This window comes from Ischnura elegans, chromosome 10 (assembly GCF_921293095.1).
Source record: "Ischnura elegans chromosome 10, ioIscEleg1.1, whole genome shotgun sequence".
Taxonomy (NCBI): domain Eukaryota; kingdom Metazoa; phylum Arthropoda; class Insecta; order Odonata; family Coenagrionidae; genus Ischnura; species Ischnura elegans.
The window spans coordinates 26,892,044-26,900,519 of record NC_060255.1 but is presented as its reverse complement, the minus strand read 5'-3'; the positions used below and the strand labels follow the sequence as shown (position 1 = coordinate 26,900,519).

The 8,476-nt window shown below is 37.6% G+C and overlaps 2 protein-coding genes across 2 annotated transcripts; one reads left to right on the top strand and one right to left on the bottom strand.

Annotated features, from left to right (window-relative positions):
- Positions 1-22: 22 nt before the first annotated feature.
- Positions 23-4,869, top strand: LOC124166386 (mitochondrial mRNA pseudouridine synthase RPUSD3-like). Its single transcript, XM_046543903.1, has 5 exons — positions 23-378; positions 444-618; positions 702-900; positions 973-1,236; positions 4,669-4,869. Exons 1-5 carry the CDS (start codon positions 177-179, stop codon positions 4,861-4,863), a joined length of 1,035 nt encoding a protein of 344 aa, XP_046399859.1. The 5' UTR covers positions 23-176; the 3' UTR covers positions 4,864-4,869.
- On the bottom strand, positions 4,860-7,958 carry LOC124166387 (probable ribosome biogenesis protein RLP24). The gene is made up of 3 exons (XM_046543905.1): positions 7,814-7,958; positions 7,511-7,697; positions 4,860-5,165 (listed from the first exon to the last, which is right to left on the bottom strand). The coding sequence occupies exons 1-3, from the start codon at positions 7,892-7,894 to the stop codon at positions 4,936-4,938; spliced, it is 498 nt and encodes a 165-aa protein (XP_046399861.1). The 5' UTR covers positions 7,895-7,958; the 3' UTR covers positions 4,860-4,935.
- Between the last annotated feature and the right edge of the window lie 518 nt (positions 7,959-8,476).

Here is an 8,476-nt window from a genome sequence, read left to right as displayed (position 1 = left end):
GAGCGCAGAGATCGTGAAACAAAACACTGTCCCACAGCGAATTACATCCATTTATGGAGAAGTTGTGGATCAAGTGGTAAACAGAGTTAACTTTTTATTATTATCTTTTCACTATATCCTTATAACGGCATAACAGGAAGAAATGAATACTTAGTTTACGACTATAAATATTGAATATGGCAGCATCTAGTTGCCTCTTTGCTATTTTATCTTGTGGCAGAAATCATGCTAAATTGTCGTCTAGTGTAGTTAACCTATGCAATGTTGCATATGAACCGAAATACAAGAAGGATGATCATGCTTACCGCAATGTCAATAGTTGGAAAAGCAAACGAGAACTTGCAGATCATATCGTGGACAACTTAATTTTAAACCGAGGTAAGTTTCGTAAATAAAATGGAAATATTGTCATCGAACGGAATGAGAGTAAAGTTTATTTTCAGACGGTTTATTGGTTTTCAACAAACCTTACGGTGTTGGAGTTTCCCCTGTGCCTACGAGTTCCAAAGCTTTAGAAATTTTGCCAAAATCTTACGGGTACAACTTACACGATGTATTGCCATACTTAGGGAATTCACTTGGAATTGACCGGTTGATTGTAGCCAAGTCATCGGGAAAGTACGTTTTATCGGGTAAGCATTTTTTTACATTTTAATAATTTGCACGTTATTCCTGAGTGGCGCTATCAATTCCCTTTTTAGGTTCACCAGTGGTGTTTTGATAATGGCTACATCCGACAAGGCGTTCGACCGTTTTAAAACTTGTCAAAGACGAGAACGCCCAGCGAAAAAGCTGACATCAAAATATTTAGGTGTAGTTATGGGGGAACCACTTAACGAGAATATTAGTGAATCCGTCAAAGTTGCTCTTACTTCGTCTCCGGATGGGAAAACCTTACAGGTAAATCGTTTGTTGTCTCCAATTTTCATAATCCTATGATGATGCCATATCATCGAATAATTTTTATTACAGCCAATCATTTACGGAAACAAAAAGCCTGCTCTGGCCAAGGATGCTATCTCAGTAGCTGCTGAGTGTCGCACTTTATGCACTAATGGACACGGAGCGTCTTTAGTTGAAATTAAATCAAATACTACGAAGTGGCACTTCCTGCGAGTGTACATGGCTCACAAGTTAGCGCCTTTGCTGGGGGATGATATGTATGGCTCAAGAGTAAAATATGTGGCTGGCTTGCCGGTAGCCATGAATCCGTTTAATATACATTCCCGCAGTACGGTAAGTCTTACTTTTACTTCGTAATTGTTGGTATATTTTTTAATTACTCCAAATTCTTCCCCTGGAAGATCAGCAAAACCGTGTGATGATATTCCTGTTAGCAATATTTATGCTGTATTGCTTACAGTTTTGATCGCACCAAACAAAAATTGACTAATTAAAATAAAATAGGATATTTCGATCATATTTCAAGGGCAGTCACGCGCAGTCATGGCCACAGATTTCTCTGGACATGTCTTTTGAAGCCCATTATTGGTCCGTGTACCATGATAACACATTGACCTCAACACTAGGAGGACGGGAGTTCTGCGCTACCTAGAAGGACGGCTAAGGGTCATTTGACTCCTAAAATGTATTTTGGAATAAAACGCCTCATTTTCATCCGATATTAGGTTTAATCGTTTTAATTTTTGAATCAGTTCATTAAAAATATTATTTCCATTGTCAAAAGTTAATACAATTATCTTAGAAAATAATGAAGTAAACCAAATTTAGTACCTTTTATCATTATTTACATATTAAAATACATGCACTCATTACAAAATTTGTGTTTAAGTTACTTTGTTTTAAATCTCAGACAGATAGTATTTTTTGAGCGCTGTTTCCACAAAATATTTTTAGCACTGTACTTGTACACTGGGCGATTTATTCATCTACATTTAAGTCTACATACTACCCCGCAATTCGCCTAAAAGGCGTGAGGCAGGGGATGTAAGGACACCAGCCATTCACACGTGAAAAGGATTTTGGAAAATGAAAAGGAAGTTGGTGCCATTTGGCACCTTTTCTTTTTTGTGCCCATGGAGTTAGGGCTGTTGGATTTGGAGACATGTAAATAAATTGATACGTGATATCCATCATATCTACTCCCACTTATTTTTTATTATGAAATAGGATGGTCTCTGGTATTCTTTTATCCGTTTCAGAAATAGTGTTGTCTGAGATCATGTTGCTGAGTAGAAGTTCATTACTTACTGTTCTAGTTTTCCTTCTTCTACGTAAGAGTATGGCCTAAGGTATTTTTGAGCACTCGCGTTGAATGGATTACATGCTATTTTAGGTGCCATGGATATTCGTGCATCACACCTGTTTTTCAGATTGTCTCTGCAAGAGAAGTTTTCCATTTTTTCTAATTTTCTGCAAGCTGGATGGATGGACAATAATTGTCACAAGTTGCATTTATCCTGATTTGTATCTTCCAAGATCTTGCAGTAATGCTTCTTCTCCGTCCTACGTGTGGATTCCAAGGGTAGGATTTACAGTCCACCCAATTCCTCCGCTCTCTCAAAAGGAGACAGGTTTTTTCCCCAGGGCGCAGCGTGCAGTCCACCTACCCCAAAACCCAATGGGGTCAGGCGGCACTAAGGTTGGACACACAGCAAAGGGCCAAAGCCAGCCAAGACAGTGCCGTCAGGCCAGAAAAATGAAACAGTTATTCGTAAACCTGATGAGGCGATGATGAAAAATAATGTCTCTAAGAGCTCTGAATCTTGGCCGACGGAAAAGTCATGGGATACGTGATGATTATCCAGTGTGGGTAATACAATAATCATTGAGCAAAAAAGAAATGCAAAATAAAATGTCATAATTGCATGAATTTTATGCAAATCAAGGATTGAGAAAATATCGAATGCTTTGCTGCCCGTAGCATATCGAATGATTGAGCATGATTAAGTCACTATGCCCAGGTTTTGGAATATAGGTAGGAGCCCTTGGGACGAGACTGGCATTGAACCGGGTACTTGCTAGTTCAAAATGAAGCAAATCATCTACCACACTAGCCTCTTGCTGTTTATATGATATACATAGGACAAAAGAGCCCACGGGCAAAAAAAAGTAGAAAATAGTACAAAAACAAGTTGTGAGTCAAATGACCCCAGCCATCCTTCTAGGTATAACATGTCGTAAAAATTTAAAACAAAACATTATAGTTGAATTTTCACTAAATTATCAAAATATAGACCAAAATGAATAAAGTGAAAAAGTTTCCAAATTAAAAAAAATATTTTAATAAGAGAAAAATAAATTTGAATTCTGAAAATGGGTCAAATGACCCCTGCCGTCCTTCTAGTGTTAAGCCTGTACCAAAGCCGGAAGACTGGTAACCGAAGTGTTCATTAACACTTGCGAAAATTCAGACTTTCCTTAACTTCTCTGGCACCCTGGTCCCTCCGTTTTCCCAATTACCTTTAGCCAGAGCTGAATTTTGCAAACGATATGTGACGTCAGGAGAGAGAGCCCTTTCATTGCTGCGTTTGCATTCATTCACGGTGTCTGTTGTGTTTGTTAAATTCGTGGGTAACGTGCGGCCGATGATTGTTACGTGATCAATATTTCTGCCTAAAATGGTTTATCTATAAACCATGAATTTGAACTTTTAGACCATGCAAACCTGGAAAATACCGTGATTTTTATAACATAGATTGAGTGGAAACCCTGTCTATAAAAATTGGTCGATTGGTTTTTTCCCTGATTCTCAATGTAACCTCCATTTGGGTTTCCAACTCAACCTGTCCCCCCCTTCCTTAACACCCACTTCTTCCACCCTCTCCCCTTCAAGGAGTATATATGCTTGCTTAAAAAAAATTTGTACTTGAGAATGACCTCTATGGATCGAAACATGTCATACCAAGAAAATAAATCAGTGGAAGCCAACAAAGTCATCTTTTCATTTGTTAAATGACCCTCTATTCAGCAGCCACCCCTCTTACTGGCCAGTTCTTAGCAACTGCGAACTGCCACCTCTGATAAATCTCAAAAAGAAATCCAAGGAACGAAGTGAAGTGTAAGTAAAGCTTAGAACACTACTTTATTTTTGGACGCACCTGGTAAGTGAAAGGAAAGAAAGGTTGAGAGGGTATGAGACCTCTATGACTCATCAGTTTCTTTAAGACGAGCTCAAGGAAATGAGCAACCCACTTAAGAGACAGGTGCTGACATGAATCTATAGGGTTAAATTTCTGGAGTAAAATATTTCCTAACTTATGTAATTAAATCCTTCCCCAAACATTTTATAAGGAACTCAATGAAAAGACAATGGCATTGTATGGAAAAGCTTGTAAGTTGTATGGATAATGTTTTAATTGAAAGGTGATATAACCAATGAAAACAAAGTAGATTAGAAAGTGTTTATGGAAAGTGAATGTGATTGCTAATCAAAAATGAAATCATAAGTTGAAAACCTGATTTAATAACATAGTGTTTTGCAAAATACCCTGAATTCCCCTAATGAGTTGCCAACCCTCCAATCGGCCATTTTTTTCTTGGAACCAGCAGTGGCCACCAGAGAAATTCATTATTTGTTATCCTCCATAGGGCTTGAGAATCTGAATTTTTACTACAGCATTGACATGATGTGTTTATTAATATTCGACTGTCAGTCATGTTCACTTGGTGATATTGTATTAATACTTGAAAATAATTTTTTTCTAGGTCTCTATAAGCCCTAGTATTCGGACCCGCCTTGGTTTGGAGGAGGGGGAAGAAATCACTATTCCATGTCACTTACACCTTCAGGAATATACGTTTTTAGGTTGGAATAGGGATGGAAGTGATCTTACGGTAAATGCACCAATTCCATCTTTCTTTGACTGGACTTGTAAACAATTAAATTTAATAAATTATTAAGGTAAACTGTACATTTTATTGAACATAAAGACAACATAAAATTTAGGGGAAGTGATACAGGAAATGAAGTACTTATGCTTCTTCAGCAATCATCTCATCATCAGATTCATGAATTTCTTCTACTATAGATTCCTCCATTTTTGTCTTGAGACCAGCAGCAGGTGACCTTATCAATGCCAAATCACGTTTAACTTCCTTGATGTCACGCTGGGTTTCCAGTTCACGTCCTTTCCTCAATCTCTGCATGATGAAGTTTGCTTGTCGTCTCTGTTTTATTTCCTCCACCTTTTTAATGGCATCCACTAAGATTTAAAAAAATTAAAAAGAAAATACTGATTAGACTATAAAGACAAAGCACATACATTGTTCTACCTTCCCCTAAAATGAAACAAACCAGGCAACAAGTGATTAACTCCATAGAAATGTTGCGAATACTGATGGAGAGAGTCCAGAAACGAGAGCTCATAATGTATCTATCATGAAATTGATGCCGGAGAACTCAAGCTGATATTTTTCAAAACTATTAAGAGACATAGCTGTATTCCTGCTCCTGGTTAGTACAGAGGATTTACTCTAAAAAATTCCAAAGTTTACCATAAGAATAAGTATCCAAGGAGAAATCAAGCATACATCATTTTTTCCACTTAAAACTAGAGATAAAACCTAGAGCTAAAGCATGGAAACCTAAGGACCATAAAGTCAAATTTTTGTGGAGAGATGTTGTGGAACAACATATCAAATGGTAAACAAAGATATCACGTTGATGATGACTGTGGTATCAAAGGCACTGATGATGATTGTGTAGCAATTGAAAAATGTGCTGTAAGCTGTTACAATAAAATACTTTTGTCTGTCATTCTCCGTAGCTGCATCATCAATATAAACGAAGGCATACAGCTCATAAATAGAGTAAAACTTAAAAACTTCCTTCAGTGAGGCATTACATACACTATTTTTGAGTAGGCTCCCAATTCACTTCTTAGCTATTAACAACTAAGGTTGAACAAAATACCATTAGAAGTAACCATGACAGAAAATAACACTTCAGACCTGTATCACTTGATCAAGTTCACAACTTCTCTAAATTTGGTGCAAGAGCATATAAAGCATCGCAGCAAACCCTCAGGAATAAAAAAAGGAGGTCCTAAAGGCAGCATTGTGTCAGAGAAAGCGACAATAATGACCTAAGGCGACCTAATAGGTTATCTCTGATCCCATCTCACCCTTAACTTGGATTTATCTCCTTAATTATTTATCCTCCATGTGAAACGCTTTTTAAAGTTTTGTCTAAAGTCATAAAAAATTAAAACCAAAGCTTTAGCCCACTACCTGCAGGGCTATTCTGCTAAACGTGGCCGTACGTATGGCCGGCCGTAAATTTTTTATGGCCTGACCCGAAATTACGGCTGACAACAACTCCACTCTCGAGGGACCATATCGTATGGCCTGGCCAAAAGTCTGTAGGCGAGTATGAGAATTATAATTAGTACTATAAGTTGGGTTCACTTTATTTAACACTAGTCATTTTTTGAAAAGGAAGTTTTTTTCCAACGTGGATAAAAAATTACTTCAGTGTTCCTTAACCGAAATGGACTCTTATTAAAGGATAAATTTACATTTTCTTTAAACACTGATTTGTTGGCAGACGCTGGAGATCTCTTAAAAAAAGTGAAGAACTCAAAATCACGGACGAGAAGAAGCAGAAGAAATTTGTACAAGATTTGTACCATACAGTATTATAATATTCATGAATTGTACATGTAATGGATAGAGTTAGAACATGACATCCTATTGTAGTTCTAACCCCCTTCCTATGGTGCAACAATTGTCTCATGGCTGCAATAATTTGCCCCCAAAAGCCTTAGAAATCCAGCCAATGCATGAAATCTAAAGATGAAATTGAAACATTAAGTTTCATTAATTTTATTATCAGAGGCTTATGTTTAGGCAGCTTTATAAAATTAATACATCAATATGAGACTATCATTCTTTCCTTGATTTGTGGACGACATTTATACTTTACGCATCGACTTACTGAAGATTGCATTACTGCCAAAAAAAAATGTCTTGCCCTATAAATGTTTCTTTGATATCATCCCTCGTGAACCGTAATGCAACGAGAATCTTAAAATATAAAACATTTCATAGCGGACATTTCAAGCTACCTACAGCTTATCAATACAAATTAGTAAGAAATCCAGTTATGACCGCCTCCTAGGCAGGCCACAGTATTACGGCCTTTAGGCCATAGCTACCACCCGACTTAGGGCCTTCCGCTCAAAGTAGAATCGCTCGAAGCCGTACGTGCGTCTCGAGGCCGTAGTTATGGTCGATTTCGACTTATGGCCCGGCCATACGATTAGCGGAATAACCCTGCAGGCATTGAATCTCTCAAATTTACGAAATTTCAATACCTTTTCCTTAAAACTAAATTTGAAATTGAAAGTTTACATGTTGCCTAACTAACCGACCATTTCAGACGAAGAATATAATGAAATCAATGAGAAATCGCAATGTTAAATAAGACAAATTAACGATTAGCAAACACAAAAGACAGTAGCGCATAGGAAGAGTTAATATTACCCTTTGTTGACAGAGATTTGCTGTTGTAATGAGAGAGCAAACCGCTTAAAAAATATATACTTACATGACTTCTTCCATAGTTCCCGGTTGTATTTCAATGGAATATTTCTCCTCTTCTCGAACTCGAAAGAGGGATCTACAGCCAGTTCTTTCCCAGCAGTTTTCCTAAAGGCCTTCGTCCATTTGACTTTTCTAGGGTTCTTCTTTTTCTTAAAGGCCCGATGGCATTTGGAACGGCAAAACTTGAAAATCTTGAAAACGAAAAAGTTAGAATTGAGTTGACAAGGTAGACTTGTCCGACAAGACGCTCTTTCTATTACATGAATAATACGGAATTCCTCAATTCACTAGTAATTAACTTACTTACCTTACAGTCGTTTCTTACAAATTGTATGCCGTGGCCTGGGTAGACGTGTGAAGAGCAAAAATAACACGTGTCTATTCTCATGTTGTTTTGCGATTCTCCACCATTTGCTTTAAATAAATGAAAGAGCAATAAATGGTTTGTGCAGAGGCCGCTGCCGTGACAGTGGCGCTACTTTTCATGGCGGTTTTGGGGATACTTTTCCAGCGAGTTCATTGGTTTAAAATTTGCGCCATCTTTGTGTTGTTTGGTGGTTTGGTGTTGTTCAAGAACCCCTGAAGCGGTTCTAGGATAATCTCTGCTTCAAGGTGTTTTTTTGCGTGTTAAGATCGCAATAAGTTCGTGCATGATTAACTTTATTTATATGTAGCATTAATTATTGTGCGTTAAAGTGATTTATTTGTTTTATATGATGTTAAGGTTAGATGTTGAATAAGCAGTTCAATCATCACCGCACAACAATCCAGATTAACGCACCTCAGTGATTTGAGCCCACAGCCATAGGTAAAAGCAGGTATTTCTAACCTCTGTGAACGCAGCCCTCCACTCACAATCAGTTACCATGTCAGTTAGTCTTTTCCCACCGACGTATACTTTCCCGTGTTTTCATTCCTTTTCGTCTCCCACTCATCTAAGGATTCAGTAATGTATGTAAATCTCTCATGA

What these genes read in the sequence shown, in the direction of transcription:
- LOC124166386 (XM_046543903.1), top strand. Translation starts at nt 177, where the DNA reads ATGGCAGCATCTAGTTGCCTCTTTGCTATTTTATCTTGTGGCAGAAAT. An exon ending in GTAGCCAAGTCATCGGGAAA is followed by an intron (nt 619 to 701) that starts GTACGTTTTATC and finishes TTCCCTTTTTAG; the next exon opens with GTTCACCAGTGGTGTTTTGA. An exon ending in CGGATGGGAAAACCTTACAG is followed by an intron (nt 901 to 972) that starts GTAAATCGTTTG and finishes TTTTTATTACAG; the next exon opens with CCAATCATTTACGGAAACAA.
- LOC124166387 (XM_046543905.1), bottom strand. Translation starts at nt 7,894, where the DNA reads ATGAGAATAGACACGTGTTATTTTTGCTCTTCACACGTCTACCCAGGC. An exon ending in TTGTAAGAAACGACTGTAAG is followed by an intron (nt 7,698 to 7,813) that starts GTAAGTAAGTTA and finishes TTCGTTTTCAAG; the next exon opens with ATTTTCAAGTTTTGCCGTTC. An exon ending in GGAACTATGGAAGAAGTCAT is followed by an intron (nt 5,166 to 7,510) that starts GTAAGTATATAT and finishes TTTAAATCTTAG; the next exon opens with TGGATGCCATTAAAAAGGTG.